This window comes from Pseudorca crassidens, chromosome 10, assembly GCF_039906515.1.
Source record: "Pseudorca crassidens isolate mPseCra1 chromosome 10, mPseCra1.hap1, whole genome shotgun sequence".
NCBI lineage: Eukaryota > Metazoa > Chordata > Mammalia > Artiodactyla > Delphinidae > Pseudorca > Pseudorca crassidens.
Window position 1 is genome coordinate 5700990 of NC_090305.1, and position 25799 is coordinate 5726788.

Here is a 25799-nt window from a genome sequence, read left to right on the forward strand (position 1 = left end):
CCTGACATTTGTAGACAGCTGGCCAGAAGCTCAGGTGGCCTGGGAACCACCAGAGCTGTGGAGCCTTCTGGAGTCTATGAGGTCTGGGCTAACTCCGGGAGTCAGTGTCAGAACTTGCTGCAATTGAACAAACACTTACGTGGCACTTATGACAGGCCAGCTAATGTTGTAAGTGCTCTGTACGTGCTGACCCAGCTAGGGCTCATGGCAGTCCTCTGAAGTTGGTAGCATTATTATTCTCCTCATTTGACAGGTGACGAGGCTGAGGCATAGAGAGGCTAAATGCCCAGCTGGTTTGGGGCAGAAACAACCTGGTCCCTGCGTACGTGTTTAAGTGTAGGTGGTGGATAAAGAGAAAGTAGGGGAGGGTGATCTGGAGAGAAGGAAGAGGGAAGCCATACTACCTCTAACTGGCCTTTTCATTTCCTCATTCAAACACGTTTAACAAATATGGATTGAGCACTTTCCGTGTGCCAAGCGCAGTGCTAAGGGCTGGGATATAGCGCTGACCCAGCCTTTTCCTCCCCTCACGGAGGTGACATCTACCAGAGGGGACAATATTAAATCCCTATGCAATGACTTTCCTGCAATTCTGTTGCTTACAGCCTGTAGATACACGTTCCAGCTGTTTGATTGTTTTCTTCCGCCCAGTACTGCGTTGCGTTGTTCTCTGGGATGGTCAGGTCCAGAGTACACCTCTGTTTCTTTCTCCTCTTTTACACAAATCTTTCAACTGCAGCTCAGACAGCAAAGAGCAACTGAAAGAAAAGTTCCAGTGGCAGAGCCCTCCTGACAGATACCTTGGGCTGGGGTCCGGGCTGCTCTGTGTCCTTGCTCTTTGACCCGTGGAATCTCCCTGAAGGGCTTGTGTTATCTCTAGTTGTCTCTGGATTGATAAGACGTTTCCTGTATTATTTAAATAAAACTTTTATTGAGATAATTGTAGATTCTCATACAGTTGTAAGACATAATACAGAGATTCGTCATACACTTTGCCTGATTTCCCTCCACTGGTAACATTTTGTAAATGTGAATATCATAACCAAGATATTGACATTGATACAGTTCATCAATCTTATTTAGATTTCCCTAGTTTTACCTGTACTCATTGTGTGTGTGTATTATGTCCTATATAATTTTATCACATGTGTAGGTTTATGTACCTACCTGTGTTTATGTACCTACCTACCTGTGCTGACTATGTCAGCACAGTCAAGATATTGCACAGCTCCAGAGCCATAAAGACCCCCCTTGGCACCTTTTTGTAACCACACTTACCTTCCTCCCTGCCCTACGCCATCCCCTGGCAACCCATGATGTACCCTCCATTTCTAAATCGTTGTCATTTCAAAAACATCACCTAAATGGGATCATACACAAAGCACTTCTCCTGTTTTAAGAGTAGCTCTTCTCCCCTGCACAGCGCTCTATGCTTGATCCCTTTTTAGAGACTCTCAGTATCAGACACTTCTAAACCATGGAATGGTAAAGGGATTTTGCCAAGTATTGTGCTTCTTGAGAGTTAAGGCATCTAAAACATGCAAATAATGCTAATTTAGAAGAAGTAAATTTCTGACTTCAGGGTAAATTATTTGCTAACTCCTTATTGAACCTTATAAAAGTTAGAAAATAAAAATAAAATGTGTATTTAATTACATGCCTCTTGAGAACAAAATTAAAACTCATTTCTTAGTATAAGCCCATGATGGATAAGCATAGCTGCGGGAGTGCGCTCCTAAATTTATTTTGCTTTTTATCAAATCCACTTCATGAGATTTCCTCTGCATATTTTCTATTGGCGTTACTGTTTATCCTTTTCTGTCTAACCTTTTTTTTTTTTTTGCGGTACGCCGGCCTCTCACCTCTGTGGCCTCTCCCGTTGCGGACCACAGGCTCCGGACGCACAGGCTCAGCGGCCATGGCTCACGGGCTCAGCTGCTCCGCGGCATGTGGGATCTTCCCGGACCGGGGCACGAACCCGTGTCCCCTGCATCGGCAGGCAGACTCTCAACCACTGTCCCACCAGGGAAGCCCTGTCTAACCTATTTTTGAAGTGGGTTAAAAAATTAAAAATGGAAGAAACTGATGAAAATAAAGGAGGGGAAAAGATTAGACAGTTTTGGGGAGTAAAATACTCAATATTACTGTGTGTTAATCATATGAAGTTTTGGAAATGCCTCTGGCATGCTAAGCCCAGAGGCTGTGTGGTATGAAATAACGCGCTGGGTATTGGCATTGGCAGAGACTAGGCAACGACTTTACAGTCCTGGACTGATCCTTCTTGGACTGAATCCTGCTTGATGCTTCTTAGAGCTGCTTCCAGCGTAGCTCCATCACTTGGAGAACATGCAGTGCTTTCCCGCGAGAGCTGCTACAGAGAGAAACTCCTGGGACAGAGCCAACCAATCAGAACTCAGGATGCTCCATCACCAGGCTAGGCCCACCTCCAGAAAACTGGACTTAGCTACGCAAAAAGACAGGAGCAAGAGTTTTTGGATGAGCGCAGCTGCTCTGTGTCTGATCGTCACCCAAGCTTCGGACAGGTGTAGTATAACGGTTCTCATGGTGGGGTCACCACACCAGACCTCTTGAATCAGAAACTCCAACGGGGACCCAGCAATCTCTGTTTTGAGAAGCCTCAGGTGATTACCACTCATGCTCAAGTCTGAGAACCACTGCTTTCATGTAATGTCTGTCACACATGCCTCAAACTTCAGACAATGACAGTCAGCTCTACATTTCTTTCATCTAAGTCTCAGGGTTCAAGTCAAGTGCCGAACAGTCAGGAACTGGTAAGGTCAACCAGAGGGTGAAGCATTTCTAAGGGTTTTTAAGATAAGGGTGTGTGTGTATCTGTGTGTGTGTGTGTGTGTGTGTGTGTGTGTGTTGCAGGAGATTGGGAAAACTGGGGCAGTGGAGGAAGGATAACCCACGTTGCATGAACAGACTGGTTCATGGACTGCACCAAAGAAACTCTGGAATTTGTAATCAGATGGCTGGAAGTTTGTGGTCTTGGTCAAAGCAGGCCTGGGGCCTTGCTGTGTAGAGCGATGCTTTGTCAGGTTAGTTGTGTGGCTACTGTATTTCAAGCTTAACTTGGACAGACAGGCCTGCCAGGCACAAATTTCTCAAGCAGATGATGTTCGGGAAGGCAAAAATTATCCATGGCAAGACCGCGAGGACCGATGACCCTTAGCAGAAATGGCAAGCCAAGTCCGCAGGATCTCTAATACAACTGGCTAGCCCTAGGGACCCAGCCTCTCTGAAGTGGAACAGACAGCACAGATGAGCCATCAAATGAACTCGCCAGGCTGGAAGACACGTGACGCTTTCATTCTCCCCACAAAGAAACGAAAGTTTAAAAGATGAAAATATTCCTAAAGGAATCATGATAATGGAAGAAGAAACCCTTGAGACATAATAGCAAAAATGGCCAGCATTTCAAATTCTCCTGACTTCCTGTCTCCCTTCTTTTGGCCTCTCTCGTAAGTGAAAGATGAGTTTTGCTAGATAAGATAGCAGTTGGAATTAGTTTTATTCATCGGCAGCAGGGAGAATAAAGGAAGAGCCTGCAGGAATATGGGCTCCAGCAACAAGTAATCATTATTACAAAATCAAATTCCCCATCTCATCTCTGATATGCCTGTATGTAACCCTGGAGCTGGGCTTCAGTGTTATAAATCCAGCATACAAAACATGGAGCAGATAGAGCCCCTTGTGTATCGAAAAGCTCTGGCCAGCAAGAGCGATATATGATAGCAAATTTCTCCCCACTGCTTTTTCAATAAAATTCACCCAGAGCTCCAGGAAGAGTTGGGAATGTAATTCAGCTTCAATAAATCAAGACTAAAATTAAGATGGCCAGATATGTAGCAGCCTACTCAGGTGTATGGAGAATTTCAAATTTAGTGCCCTGGTAATGGGTAGAAGCAGGTTATCTCATTATGGAGAGAAAGAAGAAATATCGCTCTCTGGAGCTAAAAAGCTAAATGCTCGAATCCACAAAACCACCACATCTCTGCCAAAGCTAGATTAATATTAAAGTTTGTGTAACATGACTTTTTTTTTTAAAGGAATGAAGTGAACTGATAGAAAAAAACATACATAAATGAAAAAGCTGTACTTCACAATCATTCTAATTTGACTCCTCGTCAAGAGTTGTGTATTTTATCTCTCGGTGTGATGTACGTGTACCTGATTGCAATAGAGTTCTATTCTTTCCTAACAATATCTCTGCTTAAATTTTTATCAACATGTCTTGAAGCTATGCTGGAAGGACTTTTAGCAGGGCTCTCACACGACGCACCAGCAGCGGGTGATCTGCCCATTCTCTCCACTCCTACCTTCCTACCTTGGTCCCTGCGGTAAACCTAATGTGCCCATTACAGACTGTGGTGACTACAGATTCAGGTTTAACTTGGGGGAGCCAATGGGGGACCTATATGCTTAACAGGGAGTAAGAATGAGCTTGCCCACACATCTGTTAAAAACCTCCATGCAGTAATGTTATGCTGAATCTGGATGGGGATGGAGGAGAGTTTAAGTTAGGTCACTTTTTCTACCATCTTGTGACGGAACTCCACAAATCACTTCGTGACATCTTGGATGCTTTGGGTATAAGTGGGCCGAAAGACAAACGGCCTTTTTTTTTTTTTAAATATTTATTTATTTGGCTGTGCTGGGTCTTAGTTGCGGCATGCATGCGGGACCTAGTTCCCTGACCAGGGATCGAACCCACACCCCCTGCACTGGAAGTGTGCAGTCTTAACCACTGGGCCACCAGGGAAGTCCCACAAATGGCGTTTTGATACTGCTTCCAGTTCTATTATTTCTATTTGGTTTGTTTACTTATTGATTTTTATTTTGGGGGCAGCGCCGTGGCTTGTGGGATCTTAGTTCCCAGGCCCTCCACTGCAGTGTCCTAACTACTGGACCCTGGGGAATTCCCCTCTATTTGGTTTAAAACCATTATTTATTGTAATTAGTGGAAAATTTGTGGATCCTCGACTGAAGAATGATCCTTCCCTACTTGGAATTTTTGACCTGTTCTTGGAAGTTGCACAGGGTGTAGGGAGACAGGGCCAGTACCTAGTCACGGCCGTCAAATCAAACCCCAGTGCATAAAATGGTGATGTCCTCCAGTTCTGCAGTTGTACAGTTCCCATTCACTCCAGCCGTGGTCTAACTGGGTGGTCAGCATGTGGGTTAGTCTCTGCCTCTGCCCTACCTCCTAGAGTAACATGAGATAATGTGAAGGTTGTAAAGTGTCTGGCACAGAGCCCAGACACAGTAGACACTCAGTAAATGGTATCTGATTATTTTTTTTTACTTTCAAAGAATGCTGAGCAGCTGGTTGCCTTCCCAAGGATGCTTTACCTGCTGTTTCAGGAATCTGTTTACAGACCATTGGATTGGAAACCCTATGAGGGCAAGTGTGTACCTGTGTTGTCCACAGGGCCTAGTCGACTGTCGACACACAGTAGGTGCTAAAGAAATATTTGAGGGCTATTTTTTAAAAAATTGAAGTGTAGTTGATTTACCATGTTGTGTTAGATTCTGGTGTACAACAAAGTGATTCAGTTATACATATATATATATTCTTTTTCATTATAGGTTATTACAAGATATTGAATGTAGAGGGATTATTAAATTTATTAATTTTTTTAAATTTTATTTTTGGCTGTATTGGGTCTTTGTTGCTGTGCGTGGGCTTTCTCTAGTTGTAGCGAGTGGGTTTCTCACTGCAGTGGCTTCTCTTGTTGAGGAGCATGGGCTCTAGGCACGCAGGCCCCAGTAGTTGTGGCACACGGGCCTAGTTGCTCCGCGGCATGTGGGATATTCCCAGACCAGGGCTCGAACCCGTGTCCCCTGCATTGGCAGGCGGATTCTTAACCACTGCGCCACCAGGGACGCCCTAGAGGGATTATTAAATGATGAGTGCTCTAGGCTTCTGGGAATTACAGAAAGGAAATGGTGAAAAGGGGCATCTGCTTTTCAGAAGGAATGGCATACACTTTATTTTAGAGGAGTTTCGTTGATCTTTTAGGGAAAAAAAAAAATAGCATGCGCCCTTTTTTCAATGGCTTGAAAGATGTGAGGACCAGAGATTTTTAAGCTGGTGAGTAATACAATGGATTCATGTTTTACCAAAATCACAAGATGGGTACTTCCCTGGCGGTCCAGTGGGTAAGACTCCGTGCTCCCAATGCAGAGGGCCCGGGTTCAATCCCTGATCAGGGAACTAGATCCTGCATGCTGCAACTAAGACTGGCGCAGCCAAAGTAAATAAACAACTAAATATTAAAACCACAAGATGCTCTGCCTAGTTATTTTATCTGATCTTGTTGAGCAGGTGCCTCAGAGATGGCCGGTGGGAAGAGGCTTATGGATTAGTTAAGAATTTGACTTTACAAAATTGTGGGTTATGATTCTACAATCTTCCATAGCAGTTTGTCCTTCACTGATCACTTTCTGTGTGCCAGGCACTGTGCTAGGTAATTTTTATACCTTCTTATTGCAAATTAAATGAGATCAGTCATCTTCACCTCTGTTTCATAAGAGGAATTTCACATGCAGTGACTTATCCAAGGTCTCGTAATTAATATACGGTAAGGCTAATGTATTTGACTCAAAAAGAAAGAAAGAAAAAGAAAGAAAGAAAGAGAGAGAGAGAGAGAGAGGGAGGGAGGGAGGGAGGGAGGGAGAGAGCGAGAAAGGAAGGAAGGAAGCAAGCAAGCAAGCAAGCTGCTTTAGGACTTCCTTTGCGGTCCAGTGGTTAAGACTCTGCGCTTCCAATGCAGGAGCGTGGGTTGGATCCCTGGTTGGGGAACTAAGATCCCACATGCCACGTGGTGCAGCCAAAAACAACAGCAAAAGCCTGCTTTATTAAGCTATAATTCACATATCACAAAATTTACCCATTTAAAGTGTAAAGGCATTTTTAGTATATCCAGAATTGTGGAAACATCTAATTTATTCTCAAAGTTATGTACACTTTTGTTTTATCCAATGCCTACGGCAGCTTTTTCTAAGGTTGGCAAAAACGAATTTCACAAGTTGGTTAAGCAGAAGTTGCCAGGCACACTGGTGCTTACAGACTGAGTTTGAGCCAGACACTCGACTGAATCCCAACCCCTGGATACTGGCTGTGACCCGGGGAAGTTCCTTAACCAATCTGTGCCTCAGTTTCATTATCTGGCAAAAGGGGATAAGAATTAAAGGAGTGAATTCACTTAAAACACTTAGAGTGGTGCCGAACACATACTGAACGCTCAAGAAGTGTTTAGCTGTTAGCGCTGTTATTAAAAGTGCATTCACAGATCCTCATAACTCAGTATTGCAGGATCCTAAAATAGCTTGTGAACCTTGAAAACCGTGATCAGTGAAAAGTATTTATTCTATGGTATTCGAATTCTTTGCAAACTGATGATCCATGGAACGTCAACAATTTACTCACAAAAATTATTTTACAACTGGATTATTTAGCATTCAGAAAGTACTTTCCCACTTAAACACTACTTACCGTGATAGAGATAGCTAGCTGCCTACCTAGCTGTATCCTTTCTTCCTTCTTCCTCATTCATAGCACAAGTTTTGTTCTGGCTGGCAACGTGTGTGCTAAAGGACTCCACTTCTGGCCTTTCTCCCAGCTGGGATGGCCAAAGACATGTAAATAGATTTTGCTGAATAGGGCTTCCCGGAAAGGTCCTTCAAGTGGAAAGCAGCTAGATGCCTAATACCAACTGTGGACTGTCTTCTTTCACATAAAAAACAACCCAGTTTAATGTTATGTGGTTTTTCTGCTATACATCTGTACCTAATTGCAATTCACACTTACACTTTTCTTGGTTAGCTCAAAATGCACTTAATACTACATTCTTTCAACACACATCGAGCATTTACTGTTATGTGTCAGTTATTGTTTGGACAGCTGCGAAAAGACAGTCTCTGCTCCCAAGGAATTAAACATCTGGTGGAAGAGACTAGTGATCAAAAATAGCACAATGACGTCAGTGCCAGATGGGAGGCAGGGGGAGATGGGTTGGTCAGCGTGGACTTGACCTCCAGGACACGACAAAGTTGAATACTGAAGAGGTCATCAAGTGAGAAAGAAAGGGCATTTCAGGTAGAGAAGTACCTGACGGAAATGACCCAGGACGCCCCTCAGCCCTTCTAAGGGGAAATGAACTGTTTCGATTTAGACGCTGAGAACATCTAACCTTATCTAACCTTTGCCTACGGGAGCCAGGATTTTCTCTTTCTGCCACCCCTGCATCTTCCAAGATCATCCTGGCACGTAGTAGGTGATAACTATTGAAGCAATGATATGCTCTGCAATGAAGAACTGACTAGCAGATATAAGATTCACAAGGGGGACTTCCCTGGTGGTCCAGTGGTTAGGACATGGTGCTTTCACTGCCGTGGGCCCGGGTTCAATCCCTGGTCAGGGAACTAAGATCCAGCAAGCCACGGGGCGTGGCCAAAAAAAAAAAAAGACTCACCATGTGGAAGTGGGAAGAGGATACATTTGGCAAAGAGGTATCCGGTATCCTCTGTCCCCCGCTTCCTCACAGCTGACCTACACTGAAGGAAAAGAGTGAAATGGCTGGAACAGAAGGACTGGCTAGCCCATCTCTTGCCTATCCTGTCTATCCTGCTTACCTCCCCGGTCCAGGGGAGACCAGAGAAGTGTTAGGGGAAGGAGTAATTTGCAGCAGTGGACTTTAAGGTGGAAGCCTTACAGCAGACCCAGCTGGGGCAGCGGCATGCATGAGAAGTCAGACTGGGCCTGCCTCGGTGGCACACGTACTAACTCCCAAGGGGAACTTGAGCCCTTTAGTCTCTGAACATGCAAATACAAGTCCAGAGTTTCTAATATAAAGGCTACTTTGTAAAAATTAAAAATGCTCCCAATAGCAATGAATTGTGAAATCCAATCCTGTAAAAATTGTCTTGATCTATTACAATATACTCAATACTCTTGGCCTATTAAATCTCTTGACTCTGTAACGTGAAGAACAAAAGCGGGAGTGGGGGGCCTCTTACAAAGAGAAACCTTTACTGACAGCCATGGGCTGTATGTTAGGCTTTTTCACGTATGTTTGTCCCCACAAATCCTCAACATTTAGAGTTATCTTTACTTTTACATTTTATTTTTATGTTTAGAGATTAGAAAATATGGTTAACTGATTTGTTTTAGGTCATGCATTCACCTAGTATGTGATCAAAGCAGGACTGGGCCAAAGGGATGGACCCTTCCCAAGTCTCTGCTCTTTGCACTTGAGCTTTGAATTGTATTCTACTGAGACTCAGAGTCAGCACCAAAATGTTGCACAGCATTAACAGTGAAGTGTTCAAAGACAATTTTTCCTATTATTTGTAAATATAAGCTCTTTAGCTCTCAATCATTGATTATTTATTTACTCAGCCACTAAGAGTTATAAACTGTATAGGTTTGTTTTAATACAGTATGAGTCTTCGTTCTTTACACAGAATGTCAACAGCAGCCTTTCTATGTTGGTTTTTAGTTTAGAAAAATCTAGTAGTTATCAAGTCCGAAATTAGTGGGATAGTGGGAATTTCCCATTGCTTTTTAGCTACTGCATATTCCAATGAGCCCAAAGACAACAAAAGAATCATGAATTCGAGGGAATGTATTTTATTCCACTTCCCTCTAGGGCAGTGCAGTAGTTTCACCTCAATGAATACCGACAACAGGAAAGAAACAAACAAAAAAATGACTTTTTCAATTTTTCAACCACGTTTACTGGCTCACATAAATATTTGAAAACAAATCCATCTGTCTTCCCTTTTTTGTCTCCTTGGCACAATTTACCCTAGTTCTTAAAAAACAAACTACTATAAATATTCAGAAGGGGAAAATTAATTTATAAGATGAAAGAGGTCAATAAATAGCCAAATATTGTCAACCATCAGAATGACTATTTTTTTTAAGATCAAGCCACTGATTTGCAACTTTTATTAAAATAAATTTCATCTCTAAAAATAAGATAATTGATACCTTGATCTCAAGTTTTGACAGCACTTGAAGTTTTACATTAAAAAAACTGCAAAATTTCAACTAAAGAACAAATAAAATGTTGGGACACAAGTTTATACTTTAAAAATTCTACCAACTTCAATGAATAAAGAATGGCTGCCTATCAATTCATGTCAGTCCTCTGGTCCAGAATACACTTTCCATTTAAAATATCTTAATCACTCTTCTGTACAGCGCAGATGGCTTCTAGTGGGAATTAGTATACAGTCTGTTCTTGATGAAGACAACACTAGACAGATGTTGCCTGATGCCTGGATAATGCTGAATGTGACAAAACCAGCGAGACACGTTAAGATATTTCTCCTTTTCTTGAACTGTCAGGTCAACCTAAGTAGAGATTAAAAACACACACACAACACAGACATTACATAAGTGCAACTATTAATACCATTTGAGTAGGAGATAGAAATTTGGGGGGAAAAAACCCCACAGTTCTCAAAGCCAACATATTCAGATAGGAGCGAACCACTTCAGCCACTTGGACGAGCCCACCATTTGTTTAATGATTTCATGTTCAGTTCAAAACCAGATGTGCTTAGGGGCGAAATCTGAAGTTTTCAACAAATGAAAAATTTACATTAACACAGGACCTGGAGGACTAAAGTTTGTTTTTTTACTTTATTGTAAAGGAAAATAGAAGAAAGGAAGAGAATAGCTTCTGAGAGACTAAGACATGGTTCTTTCTCCGATACTTTTCGCAAACCTAAAATAAGAAAGGTTTATTGGCATCTAACATACTTAACAAGGGAATACAATGTAAACTCAAATACATATATATATATATATATATATATTTGTAGATGGCTGGTGTATATGTATGTGTAGACAACTGCTTCTTTCTACTAAACTCTGGGGGAAATTTTTACTGAAGAAGACACTGACTCATTTAATGTTAGGGGGTTACTGCTTAATACAAGAAGGAAGGGCTGTTTCTGGGGTGTATGTCTCAGATGAACAACAGACCTTCTGAATTCTGTTTGCAATAAAGCTGCTCTCACTCTTTAGAGGATGTAGTAGTTCACAGAATTTACTGTCAAGCTACAAGTATGCCCAGAGATTTGGTTAGGGAAAGATGCAATCAAAACAGTGGGTGCCTATCATTTCACTGGGCTCAGATCCCAAAGTAGGTGACTTGAAGCCTTTTCTTTGAGCCAAATCTTGGATTAGAATCATGAAGAGGTGTCAGGTAAGGAGAAGCCAGTAGGACGGCCACGGACCAGGTAAGATTAGTGTAGTTCCTTCTCCTGTTGTTAATTCATTTGTTTAACATATTGCAAGTCTCCCTAAAACTGACAAGGAATGTTCACGCACACCAAAAATCTCAGTCACCCTCACGTACTTCAAACCCATTGGCAGTCTGCTTGTTGGAAGGCACTTTTAGCGATGGATGCCCGATGGCTGTTCAGAATTTAGCATATACTTGTGCCTACAGGCAAACACTCTGCTAAGTCACCAGGTCAACAACACTGAAGGACAAATCACTCTGGTATCTAATAATTATTACAGAATGTAAAATATTATTAGCAATAAAATTAAAAGGTAGACATATAGCATTTTCTCAATAAATGTTTAATTGAACTTGTATTTTCATTTCACATTTACTATAATGCTGTCTAAAAAGAGAAAGTGATAGAAGTCATCCTGCCTTCCTTTTTTCCTTTATGACATTAGGATACAACTGTATCAACATCTGATCTGTTAACATCTTTGGTGTCAAATGTCTATCTCTGTTGGACCAGTTTCCTAGCAGGGGGGTCTCACTGCTACTGTTATGTAAAATTTAAGTTTCTGGTCTAAATCCTACACAGCAAGCTGCTGCAGCAAATTACAAAAATACACTCATCTTGTTTAAGGGGGTGGAGGGCTGCATCCAGTTACCAGAAACATGTGACTAGAACTGTTCACCTATAACATAGTTAGGCCATGGCAAGCAGATTAAAAAATTAACACAGTGGCGCAGTGGTTGAGAGTCCGCCTGCCGATGCGGGGGACACGGGTTCGTGCCCCTGGTCTGGGAAGATCCCACATGCTGCGGAGCGGCTGGGCCCGTGAGCCATGGCCGCTGAGCCTGCGTGTCCGGAGCCTGTGCTCCGCAGCGGGAGAGGCCACGGCGGTGAGAGGCCCGCGCATCAAGAAAAAAAAAAAAAATTAACACAATAGTCAAGAAAATTGGTCAAGAAAGTCTTTTTTTTAGTGTAAAAGTTACTTTTTATTAAAAGAGAATTCATGGTTTCACATGTAAAGAATCATATTATTCCTAACTATCTTGTACTGTACATAGAAGGCACTTAAATAACAATTGCGGAATAAACCGAGTATCAGTCCATATTTCAAAAGGTAAAACACATTTTGTAAAAGAGCTAACTTTTTGTTCTTTTTCTAAATCTTTACCATAGGTGAACTTCACCACTGACTTCTAAAGAAAATACAAGATTTTTAAAAAGTTCAACTACTAGTAAACATAGCTGCAACTCTAACAGGAAATGGGGGTGAGTTTTCCTTCCTTCCTTCCTCCTTCCTTCCCTCCCTTCATACATAAATACATACATACATATTTACATACGTAAATAAAATTCAAAACCAACTTCAACAAACCTCTTTACTAACAGTTAAAGCAAAAAGTAGCAAGTATTACTGCAACTTGATTTCATGTCAGCTGTTGAAATACATGATGAATCCAATCTGACTGCTTACAAATTTGACTAATTTCAGAACTCTTTCATTTTAAAAAGTCTCTACTCAGCCATTTTGTGAGATGTTATTTTTCAGAATGAATTAAAATGCACCAAGAAAGCATTTCCAAACAATAAAGTACTGATGCTTGTTTGATCTACGTTCACGTTGTTCACTCAGATTTTGACACAGGGAAAAAGGGCAGTGTCTATTTACTATTTACATTTCAGAACAGCATTTGGTGTCACCGGGCCTAGCATATGCTGCCACCAGGCCTATCACTGAAGATTTTAACAACAGTAACAAACTACAACACATGGCAAAATCGATATTCTCCAACTTAAAAATTTCACTTTTTTGGTCTCTAGTGTAAGGATTACAACAGACCCACAGCACAAAATAACTGTTATTCCAGGAACTTCTAAAGTTTCTTCTAACATTTCCTAATTTATTCCGATAATTTTTAACTAGATGATCTAGTTTAGACAATGTAAATTTGTTCATTTTCCCTCAGAACATTTTGCTAGAAATGCAGCACTTTTTCAGACGGATCAGGTTATGCTTAACCTTCTGGTTTAAACTTTGGAGCTTGCCCCTTGAGTCTGAGAAAATTATGACTGACCTCGCTTTGTTACCGCCACTACTTTTTTGGTAGACATTCTATTTCTGAACATACTGTAAACAGAAACAAACAAACAGAAAGATTTTACCCTCACCAAACTTACATTTTTTTAGAACTTTTGGGATGGGATCCCCATCAAATATTTTACTTAAAACTGGTTTTCCATCATTCCTTTCTAATTGACTATTTTTTTCTTCTTTTTTTTTTACAACAGGAAACACGATGCGATTGTTCTAGTTACCATTTCCTGCTTCTTACTGGTCAGAATGCCAGCGAGTCTACAGTGGTGCTTGGCTCTTCTACCTAATCACTCCTTCTTATTTATACTGGCACTCTACAACTAGTCTGAACTTTAAAGCCAAACAGATAACATTCTTAGTCACTAATTTTCCATGAAGACATGTGAGAAACTCTTTGAGTGACCCATTCCAGACCAGGGTGAAATGCTGGTCTGCTACCTTTCCAACTGGCACCATGCTGCCCCTGGGACATTCTTTACGGCCTGCGTTCCTGGACTGTGCTGCAGCTCTTTTTACTTTTCCTTTCTTTCTAAAAGAATGACACCTCCACTGGTGCTCCGAACTTGGAAACAAATGTATCTCATTGATAACAATCTTATAGTCAAGCAGCACATATTTACAAAGGATTTTAATAATCTTGAGTAACAGCCTGTTCGTAGGGACTGCTATCTACTGAAGAAATCACTTTAAGAAAGCAATGAGTCACAGGGGTGATAATAAACGGCCACAGTAACTGGCAGTTTAACAAAGGAAGAACAATGTAATATTGCTCAGAGGGAATTAAGATGGACCAGATCTCAGAGTAATCAGCCACCGCTAAAATCGGGCTCACACTGAAACAAAACACAGCAGGACTACTTGATGCCATCAAGGTTCCCTGACTGCTGCTTTGTATACTGCGCTGATCGTGCTGACTACATATTAAGTATTTAATAACGTGAACAAGTAAATGAAGGAACGTATGAGGGCAAAAATAAATGCACTGCCATGGCAAACAAAGCGCTAGAACTGTCTGATGAACACAAGCAGGAAGCCTACTCTGCCCGAACTCAACACCTAGTAATCATTTTTTTTCTCACCTGGGTATATTTACACCTCACTCAACAGGAATGTCATTTAACACCACAGGGCAACGCTGTCACAGCACAGGCCTCGTCTGTGAGGCCCGTTCCTTGAGAAGGTGTTTACTTCTCTGCCATAATCTGCCTGCATGTGGACCAGGGTGGGAGAGCTGCTTTGGTTATGGACTCATTTTACGAACCCAAAGGGACGGTGAACAGTGATTTACGTATCATTTCACTCAATTCTATTTGGAAAACAATAAGCATGAGATACTCAATCATAATACTGTAATCACTAAATATAAAAAGGATATCCATGTCAAAATAGGGAATATAAATAGGCAGAGATCATTGAATATTGTTAACAGAAGCCTAGTTTTTTTTTAAGTTTTATTTTATTTACTTTTTTTGGCTGAGCTGCGTGGCTTATGGGATCTTAGTTCCCTGACCAGGGATTGAACCCGGACCACGGCAGTGAAAGCCTGGAATCCTAACCACTAGACCACCAGGGAACTCCCTGGAAGTCTAGTTTTCACACGCAGCATTGAATGAAACTCTTCTAACCTGCTTGAAAACCATACACCCTTGTGGGCACCTAGACTCACAGTGAAACAGCTTGGCAGCCAGTGCTACAAGTGCTGTGCATTAGGACCCTGTCCAATCTGCTGGCAAAGAAATTCCACACAAGCTCCCTCCTTCTCTGAGTATTTCCTTTCCCTATCGCATGACCTGTATAAGTCAGAGAGGGAAGAAAGTAAATATACACGTTGGTGTGCAAGAGTTACACTTCCTTGTCATCTTTTTTTTAATTAGAGGGGAGAAATGCTCATCTTCTTAATGACAGCTTGTGTGTGATTTCTCCGATATAGCTCAGCCAGGAGATAGGACTGAAGGCACATATTTGGACTGACCAAGAGTTGGGGATTTGAGTTACACAAAGGGGATCTAGGCTGGATGGGGAAGAAAGTGTACAGGTTTGGAAAGAGGGCAGGAATTGAGTTACTTCGGATAATGATGGAACTAGGGAGTAAGATTAAGAGCTAGGGTAAGAGATGGCACAGAAGGTGCAGTACTGAAATCGAGGTGTAGAGCTGGAGCAGAAAGGGGATGGTGGGGTCCAGGTGAGGATGACAAGCGAGTACAAAGGGTGGCAAGAGAAGGAGCCCCAAAGAAAAACAGGAACAAGAACAGGAATCAAGCAGGTCAAGGAACAGGAAGCTCCTATGTGTGATGGATCCATGGAAGGAACATTTGCATAAGGTACCTTGTATAAAAATAATTCCTTTCACTTTCATGTGGTAAGTTGAAAATTCAAACTTGATTTAAATTCAAGACAAAACAAATCATTCTGAACATCACAGACAAAAACACCAATAACTATTCAAATACTCACAATAAAGCGATGAAGTCCATAGTATAAGAGGATATCTGCTAATGTGAAGTTATATCCTGTAAGGTAGACTTTATCTTCAAGATATGAATTAAGATCCTAGGGAAAAAAAATTAAAAATATTAATTTAAAAAACAGTAATAATAAAGTTAACTATACATTTGACTTGAAACATTTAGAAGGCTATTAGAAAACACAATACTGACATTTAATTTAATAAATTTAATCTTTGACAATAGATTTGAATTCACTCAAAATCACAAATCACATAACAATCAACTCATTTTTAAAAATAAGGTAAATATTATTAGCCTTATTTTAAAGAAATAAGAAAACATTAGAAAATGATATTCACAGCCATCTCTGATCCTTTCAAAGACTCCAATTTTTTTGCGGGGGAGCATTTTGTAAATCATGCTCATGTTGGATTTATTTTTTCCATTAAAATATAAAAAGCTCCTCAACAATTCCTATTTTTTAAAAAAATTTATTTTATTTATTTATTTTTGGCTGCGTTGGGTCTTCACTGCTTCGTGCGGGCTTTCTCTAGTTGCGGTGTGTGGGCTTCTCATTGAGGTTGCGGAGCACGGGCTCTAGGCACGCCGGCTTCAGTAGTTGTGGCACACGGGCTCAGTAGTTGTGGCTCACGGGCTCTAGAGCGCAGGCTCAGTAGTTGTGGCGCATGGGCTTAGTTGCTCTGTGGCATGTGGGATCTTCCCAGACCAGGGCTCAAACCTGTGTCCCTTGCATCGGCAGGTGGATTCTTAACCACCGTGCCACCAGGGAAGCCCAACAATTCCTATGTTTTAAGAGACTTATAATTTATTATAATTATAATAACTATAATATAATTATTAATTACAATAAGTATAATCAATATCAATTATATTAATATATCAATGCTATTAATTATAATATTGATCATATTAATTTATTAATATTAATTAATGTTGTTAATAATTATTGTAATTATTGTTGCATTTTAATATATATTTTTAACTTTTAATTGAGGTAAATACATGTAACATGTAAAATTAATCAAATTTTAATTTACCACCGTAACCATTTTTAGGTGCATAATGCAGTAAGTGTTAAGGGTATTCACACTGTGGTGCAATCAATTTTCAGAATATTTTCATCTCAGAAAACTAAAGCTCTGTACTTATTAAACAACTCCCCCTTTCCCTCATCCCCCAGGCCCTGGCAATCACCATTCTGCTTTCTGTTTCTATGGATTTGACTATTTTATACGTTGTATATAAGTAGAATCATATACTATTTGTCCTTTTGTGTCTGGCTTATTTCACTGAGCATGATATCCTCAAGGTTCATCCATGTTGTAAAATGTGTCAGAATTTCCTTAAGGCTGAATAACATTCCACTGTATGTATAGACCACATTTTATTCATCCATTCATCTGTCAGCAGACACTTGGGTTGATTCCACCTAACTGCTACTGTGAATAACACTGGCATGAACATGGGTGTACAAATATCTCTTTGAGACCTAGTGTGAATTCTTTTGGGTATATTTCCGCAAGTGGAATTATTGGATCATACGGTAAATATGATTTTATTTTAACTCTTTTGATGAATCGCCATACTGTTTTTCATAGCAGCTGCACCATTTTACATTCCCACCAACAGTGTACAAGTTTTCCAATTTCTGCACATCCTCACCAATACTTGCTATTTTGGTGTTTATTTTTGGTAGTAGTCAACCTAATGGATATGAGGTGGTGTCTCATTGTGGTTTTGATTTACATTTCCCTAATGATTAGTGATGTTGAGCATCTTTTCATATGCTTATTAGCTTCGTATATCTTCTCTGGAGAAATGTCTACCTGAGTCCTTTGTTCATTTTTAACTGGGTTCTTATTTGTTGTTGAGTTGTAGTTCTTTATATATTCTGGATATTACCAGATATATGATTTGCAAATATTTCTCTCCCATTCCATGGGTTGCCTTTTCACTCTGTTGATTTTTTCTACTGATGCAAAGAAGCCTCACATTTTGATGAAGGCCAATTTATCTATTTTCACTTTTGATGCCTGTGCTTTTGGTGTTATACCCAAGAAATCGGTGCCAAATCAAATGACCTGAAGCCTTCCCCCCAGGTTTTCTTCTAAGAGTTCTACAGTTTTTGGTCTTATGTTTAGGACTTGGATCCACTTTGAGTTAATTTTTAAATATTGTGTAAGGTAAGAGTCCAGTTTCGTTCTTTCGCAGTTGGATATCTAGTTTTTCTAACACCCTAAAGACTCCAATTTTAAACACCATTTAAAGCTACAGAAAGTTCTTTGTCATTTGTTCCTCAGACAATGACCATCAATTTTTAAAAGGTTAAGCACTGAGCTCCCTAAACAGCTCAGAGGCACTTTTGAAGGAAAAAAAAATTTAAGTACATGTTAAAAAATTAAATAAAAAATTTAAAGGATCCTAATCTAAATCAGAAGTATTATCTGATAGATGAGCATAAATAAAATCAATTAGTTTCCTGAGAAAAGAAAAAATCTAGACAAAAGAAAATATATTATATACATATTTTTGGTCCCTCTCGAAATTAACATGTAGTTTAACAGCACAGGAATTTACATTAAATTACATTCACATGAAAGGAGACAAAAGATTCATCTCACCTTCAGAGAAAGATTTATAAATATCAGATATTCTCACAGGCTCCTCTAAAGACTAGTTATAAAACACTGCCCCAGAGGTCAACAGCATTCATTCTAGAAAAATTTCTTAATCTGTAGAGAGAGAAGTCTGTTTTGATATTCAAATCATATGCCAAATCCTTGGCACACAGTGGTTCAGTAATCAGTAAATGTTTGCTGAAGTGAATCTGATCTCTTTGAGTTTGCCCATGCCTTCACTTAAAGACAGTAATTTTCAAGACGGTATTTGAATATGGGACTGTTAGGGGTGGTACAGATGATGACATAAAGGAACACGGACATAAACAGGGAAGCAAATGCATAAGAATCAAAATAAAATTGGGTAAAGAGGGTAAAATACACTGGTATATTACAGGCTACCACTTAAATTCTATAATAATCTGCTTAATGGAGATGGTTTTTCTTCAAATGTCTTCAAATGAAACAAGTTTAATAAAGCATAAGAATAAAATAAATATATCTACAATTAATGTTAAGCATTTTTAAAAAGGTCTGAAACAATAATTCAACACTGCTTTGTATAGTATATATATTCTTAAAATAGAATCCATATCTATATTTTAGTTATAAAGACTCTTTTAAGGTTATACTCTTTAGTTATAAAGACTTTGAAATGGAGTTTCAAAAACTATGAATAGGTAATATCTTTCTGATTAGTGATCTAAATCAAAATTTTCAGAAATTAAATTCTGATTTTTCAGAAATTCAGAAATTTTTCAGAAACTGAATTCTGAAATTCAAAACAGAATTTCACACATTCAAAATATGCAGGGAACAGAACTAATGTCTGATGTTCATTACATTTTTTTTAAACAAGTCTTTCTGATGCCATTGCCAAACTTTAAAAAATATTTCCCTCTATAGAGTTCCACCTGATTTTTCTTTTTCCTCTTAATTACCTATTATTAAACCTTCTAATAATATTGAAAAAGCAGTATAATAAACAACTATATACCCTCCATCTAGATCCAAATGTTAGTGTATCATAATGCCTGCTTTCTGAAATTACACCTTAATTATGAGCCATTGTGGTTTTAACTCTGAAATGGAACTTTTGCAAGTAAATGAAATCCTTTCACAATATCCTTAGTAGGAAAATTTTAAAAAATAAGTAATAAAAACGGAAATAGCCCAGTATGAAAACAGGCCAAGAATACATGTAAGCAAATTTTTAAAAATAATGAAGATGCTCATAAGCATTATGAAAACAATGCCACGGCATTAACAACGTCAAGGAAAAAAGTGCAAAGTAAACAGAGATCACTTTTTGGTTTGTTCTGGTTATGAAACTGGGGTGGTAAAGAAGGAAAAGGGGTAACATCCAGGGCAGCAAGGGTTTTGTGGAAGAAGCCACTGTCAATACACTTTTCTGGAAGGCAGAGGAGCAACATAGCCTTAGACATATACAGCTTTGGCCCAACCACTTCCCTTGTAGGGATTTGCCTAAGGAAACCAATGGGAATGTGTGAAAATATTCAGCAACAATCCAACACTACATGAGGACAGACTAAATCTTGGCACAGCTATGTGACAAGAGTACTAACAGGTTATCAGAGACCGTATAAGCGAGTATTTACGGACTTGAAAAGATGCTCCCAACATACTGTCAGTGAACAAAAAAAAACAAGTTACAGTGTCCAAGAGTGGCCCGTTTTTAAAATACAACACACATATATATATGAGAAAAGAAAAAGCATGTGAAGAACACGAAAGGGAGTCAACAATCCACTACCTGAGGACCAAACATAAGTGTTGCTAACAGTTCTCGCTCGATGGTGGGACTACAAATGTTTGAAATTTCTCTTATTTGCTTACTTATATTTCTTAAAGTTCTACAACGGATACTGCCTTTAAAATAAAAACACTATCACGAAATAGCAAAAAGCAAAGTAAAACAGTAAACAACCCTTTCTCATCTAGCCCCAAATCACACACACATCTGTCTCCCCCACTGGTCTGAGTTCTGTAAGGGCAGGGGCTGTGCCTAGTGGGTCACTGTATCATCAGCCCCTAGGACCGTATCCTACTCATCACTGTAGGGACAGATGAGCAAACAGTGGCAGAGCAAGGGCGACCACCCAAATCATCCAGTGCCTTGTACATTTCAAAGATGGTCATATCGCCAGCTGGATTCTCCCAATTGAGATTTCAGATAATAATACTGACATATCCCAGACACAATGTTTTATACTTCTAAGCTCCTAATACCAAATCTCTGAATACGACTTTTGAACTTACACACCCAATTTCAATGAAATACTTAAGAATTAAATACTTTACTACTAATGCTTTCTTTTGGAAAACTGTAAGAGAGAGTTGTATTTACTTCTTATTTGCCTGAAAGCTCCCATTCACTTAGAGGGAAGACATGCTTGCTTCCCTTTGGGAGCGCTGCCACTCGTGGATATTAAAAAAGAGTAGTTGATCAGGACAGACCTATAAACGAAAGAGACCTGAAATTTATTTTCTACCAGTTCTATTGATGGTATCTGTCAGGAATACAGTTTAAACCATTTCTCCCAGAATGACAGATGAAAAACGTTCAGTACCATAAGATCTTCTTGTACAACTTATATTACCAATTTATATTATAATTGGAATAAAATTAGGAAACAGAAGGGATTCCTACAATGACATGTGGTTGTCTGGGTGATCTCTAAGGTTCCTTCAAATTTTAAGCTTAAAAACAAACAAAAAAAACAAAACAATGCTTTATTTTTATATAATTAACAAAAATAATTTTATTTATAAAGATTTTTTATTCTTAGTGATTCTGGAGCCATATTTGGTTTATATTTTATATCAATAGATTCTTTAATTCTAACTTGACCTCTTTAGAAAGAAAATACAAATCCCAAAGCAATCAGTCTCAAAGGCCGGAAATGTGGGCTTTCTCAGATCAAATGGACAGATTTTTACAAACTACAACCCCCAAAACTTTGATTCCCCCTTGGCTTTAAGAAAGTACTTTACTGGTTAGGGAATCAGGACTGCAGAGTGGGGGAAATGAATATCAAGCTATCACATTAAAAAATCATACAAAGCTATTATTATTAACTATGATTAGTGCTGCAAAGGAAAAGCACAGGGTGCTGTGTTAGGAAAGAAAATCACTGAGAACAAGGAAGTGCATCTGTCTGAGAGAGAGTAGCCAAGGACGAGCTGAGGAAGGGGTATGTGAGCTGAGGGGCTGGCAGAGGCTGTTCCAGGCAAGGAGGTACCTATGTAACAAGGTGCTCCTTGTTAGTTTGTACAGACTAACATGAGGCAGAAGGAAACAAGTAAAGAAAGCCAACAACTTCAGTTACTGAATCTCAGGGAAGAGACATCCTGTTATTAAGAGTTCACACATTTCAGCCTATAAAGAGACGTGGCGATACCTTCAGAACAGTGCGGATGTCGTCTTTACTGGAGTGTCCATCTACTTGAGTTACCCTGTATTCTAACCACTGTTGAACCACTGCTTTTTCCTCTGCGGTGCTCCCCAGCAAATATTCCTTGTTGGCCTGCTGGACTAGGTGAGCTGCTATGGTAGTCAATCCCGTTAGACTTGGACCATTGTTCGTCTGAAGAACTGGAATCTTAAAAAGAAAAAAAATTCTTCAGATAAATTTTAAAAACAAATACCATCACGACTGTAAGTTCTAAGTAATCGCTAATTCCCAAACTGTCTTTTCAAATACCCTTAAGATATTAAATTACCTACAAATGAGTCAGGAAAATAAGAGTTACATAATTTACATTTGATAATAGATGCTTGATGCTATGAAACTGGTAATAACATTGCAAAAATTAGTAATGATGCTTCTGCATAATTTATAACTACATATGTACAAAAAGAGAAAATGGAAATCCTAATAATATCACATTAATTTTGATCAAGATTACCCATACCTTATTTAGCAAGGTGAATGAACATGCTTAAATAAACCCAACTTCTGTAATAACAAAAGTAAGAAACAGTTATAGTGAACACTGAATTCATGTTGATACAGCTAGAACCACCAAATGAGTTCTATCCTGGTTTAAGTGATATGTGATCTAATATAGTTATCTCATTAACTAGGTGTGGACTGCGATGGTGATTTCCTTGCCATGGATTGCATATTCATCAATTTTGGCGTCATTTAGAGTGAGGTCACTGATTATAAAAGTCTAATAATAAAGTATGGGCTTCAGGTAATCACCTGAAAAACAATCCTACTTTCTAAGTTTCCCCTACTGTAACAGCAATCCGAAGGCTCAGATTATAAGAAATTGCTAATTAATTTAATTGTTCTTGATGCGCAACTAAGCGAAGCATTTTGAGAAATTTAAAAGAAAATGGAAAGTATCACCAATGGGGAGACTGATCAATTATAAACAAGTATACAATCTAAAGGACCTCAGGAAACCAAAAGAGAATATTTCCCCTGGAAGACGGCTGCTCTCTTCAGCCATCTGTTCAGTTCAAATAGCATACTGAACTCGGATAGCGATTTTCACTGTTGAGGGCCCTTTCACACTTACATCTAGGTCAATAAGACCATGTGAAGTATACGGGGAGATTAACATTTTATGGATACAGATTCAAAGGTTACCTCCTAAACGGTAAAGGAAGCAACCAGAGGTAGTCTCAGCTTTCCACTTCCTCACCAGTTACTTTCCATTCATTACTTAGCTCCTTGAACTTTGACTTTTGCCTTCACCCTCAAATGAAACCATTACTTCTAAGATCACCAATAACCTCCTTTAAAAAAACGCATTAAAAGAAAACAATAGCAACTCACTGGGGATGCTGCCAGTGTTCCATTCCTTGACTGTGTTTGTGTGCATTTTATGGCAGGTAACTCACTGAGATGCGTGTGCTTTTAGGTAGGGGAAGGAAGGGAGGGAGGGAGGGAGGGAGGGAGGGAGGAAGGGAGGGAGGGAGGAAGGGTGGAAGGAAGGAAGGAAGGGGGAGAGAGAGAGGGGGTGGGGGGAGGAGGGGAAGGAGGGAAGGAGGGAGGAAAGAAAGGAAGGAAGGGAGGGAGAAAAAAAAGAGAGGGAGAGGGAGAAAGGGAGAAAAGAGAGAAAGAAAGAGGAAAGAAAAGGACTCACAACTGCTGACTGTGGGGGTAAAATGACAATTCTAGAAAACTATTTTGAAAAACAAATTATCCACAATCCCATCACAGGAACTCAAAAAATTTCCGGTTACTTTCTCATCTAATCATTATATCTCTTAAGACAGGTAAGTAATTTCCTCCTTAGTTTACAGATAAAGAACCAAGGTCACCAGGTTTGTAACGGCAGAGTCAGGGTTTCAGTAAAGTACATTTGGCTGGAAAGTTCATTCTCCTTCCTTTACGCAGCCTAAGTAGACAAACCTCATGCAGCTGCAGTCACAGGACACACACCACTTCACATTCACCTTAAGGTTCCATGGTCTTCAAAGTGATCACTTTCAATGGCTACATAAATAATGTTCCCATGTGCTGATGTACATAATTTAATAACCACTCTCCTAGAGCTGGATTCCTGGATTGTTTTCAAATTTTTATTATCGATAATATTGCAGCGATGCCTTATCACTGGCTATTGCTGTCAGTTGTCTTCCCCCCAAAATGAATAAATCTTACCATATATCCTCATCCCTTTCCCCAAACACATCAACGAAAACCTTCAATAGCTGTCCTCTGCTTTAAAAAAAAGAAAGAAAAAGGAGAACAAAGGTTTAATTAAAATAAAATAAGAAACCACACTCTGAACTCCACAGCCCTCACAATTGGGCCTCGAACTACAACTCTGGATTTACTTTGCATTGCACCATCCACCGTATTGCTCTACTTGTTACTCCCAATTACCCAATCTTTCGTAATTTACTGGTCTTACACACTTTAAAAACCAGCTTTTCACATAGTTTACAAACTCATTTTTAGAGTCAGGATTAACTTTCTCTTCCACCTCCTCAACAACGCTCTCCTCCATTTAGCAGCTCTGCTGTTCTGATTAACATGAACTGTCGATGACTACTTCTCATACTGGATCATAAGCTCTCTGAAGGCAAGACTCATGTTTGGCAACATCCCCGAAAAACAGAAACCAAACCAGGGAGTAGGGGCAGAAGGGGAGGAATCAGCAGGAGTACAGAGGCAAAAGCACAAGCTGGCCACTCGGCCACTCTGGCTCCAGTGCCTACTCTGCACCCATCAGTGGGCTGGTCTCAGGCAAGTCATGTTATCCTTTCCATACTTCAATCTAACTGACGTGTAAAAACTACAATACGACTGCTCTGGAGACAAGATTTTAAGATGGACCAAATGAGGAACAGAAAAAGTCACAACAAAAACCAAGTATCATCTAGAAAAAAATCTCAAAGGGGCAAAAAACGTACATAATCCAAAGTTGTCTTCCTACATTTTCCTCTGATACATTGATTCCTCCACCGCAACCACCCACCTAATAAAACACAACGTCCTTCAAAGCCCTCAGAAATCTGAGTCCCTACACCCCACCAGGCAATCTCCAACCGCGGAACTTCCCCCCTCGATCTCTGCACGCTGCACACTGAACTTGACCTCACAAGGCCTCAGAAAAACCGAATCTCCCAGATTGCGCCAGGACTCACTACGTGATCTCTCATACGTCTACGCTGCAATGCAGCACTTTTCAGTACTGTAACTAACACAGCTGCAATGCTTGTCCACCTAGCTAAAAATCAAGCTTCCTGAGGGGAGGGACATGTCCGCCTCGACCACCTCCGTATCCCCCGGCCTAACACGGTGTACTCGGCACGCCGTTTGCTCTCCGCAGTCGCTGCGTAATTCTGAATGAAAAGTACTGTTACAGCAAATGCTGTCACTGAACGCACACGCGGGGCCTCCAACTCGGTCTACCCGAGGGCTCTCTGAGGACCCCCTTGCTTTCCCAGAATGGGATGATGATGACAACTTCGCGGGAGGAAAAGTTCAGGCCAAGCCCGAGAGGAGCAGGTGCCCCCTCCTCCCTCCGGGAGCCAGGGCCGAAGGAGGAGAGCCGGCGGCGCAGACACGTTGTGGTGAGAAGACGCGCGGCATCCTCGCTCCGCCGCCTCCGCCCGCCGGCCCGGTCCCACCCCGGCTCAGCAGGCCGCGCTCCCGTCCACCTCTCCCCCTCCGCGCTGCCTCAGCTTCTCACCTGACGCTCGCCCTGAGCGCTGTACTTGTTCCCTTTACTGAGCCCCAGACACTTCTCCAGCAGCGTCAACTCAGCGGCCGCCGCCATCTTCCGGCCGAGCTCTCGGCAGGGGCGGGACTAGGTCAGCAAGGGTCTCCTGCATTGGCTGAGAGGGACGTT

The 25799-nt window shown here is 40.4% G+C and overlaps 1 protein-coding gene across 2 annotated transcripts; it reads right to left on the bottom strand.

The window, feature by feature from the left end:
- Positions 1 to 800: 800 nt before the first annotated feature.
- On the bottom strand, positions 801 to 25799 carry EEF1E1 (eukaryotic translation elongation factor 1 epsilon 1). Of its 2 annotated transcripts, none has more exons than XM_067751959.1 (4): positions 25641 to 25799; positions 21884 to 22084; positions 15830 to 15925; positions 801 to 906 (listed from the first exon to the last, which is right to left on the bottom strand). In XM_067751959.1, the coding sequence occupies exons 1-4, from the start codon at positions 25725 to 25727 to the stop codon at positions 877 to 879; spliced, it is 414 nt and encodes a 137-aa protein (XP_067608060.1). In that variant the 5' UTR covers positions 25728 to 25799; the 3' UTR covers positions 801 to 876. The 2 variants fall into 2 exon arrangements, with proteins under 2 accessions (XP_067608060.1, XP_067608058.1); XM_067751957.1 differs by lacking the exon at positions 801 to 906 and adding an exon at positions 9643 to 10387.

Excerpts from the sequence above, each read along its gene's own strand:
- EEF1E1 (XM_067751957.1), bottom strand. The coding sequence starts at position 25,727 with ATGGCGGCGGCCGCTGAGTTGACGCTGCTGGAGAAGTGTCTGGGGCTC. Across the intron at positions 22,085-25,640 it reads GCGCTCAGGGCGAGCGTCAG|ATTCCAGTTCTTCAGACGAA; the intron begins GTGAGAAGCTGA and ends TTTCTTTTTAAG. Across the intron at positions 10,388-15,829 it reads ATGGACTTCATCGCTTTATT|GTTGACCTGACAGTTCAAGA; the intron begins GTGAGTATTTGA and ends ATCTCTACTTAG.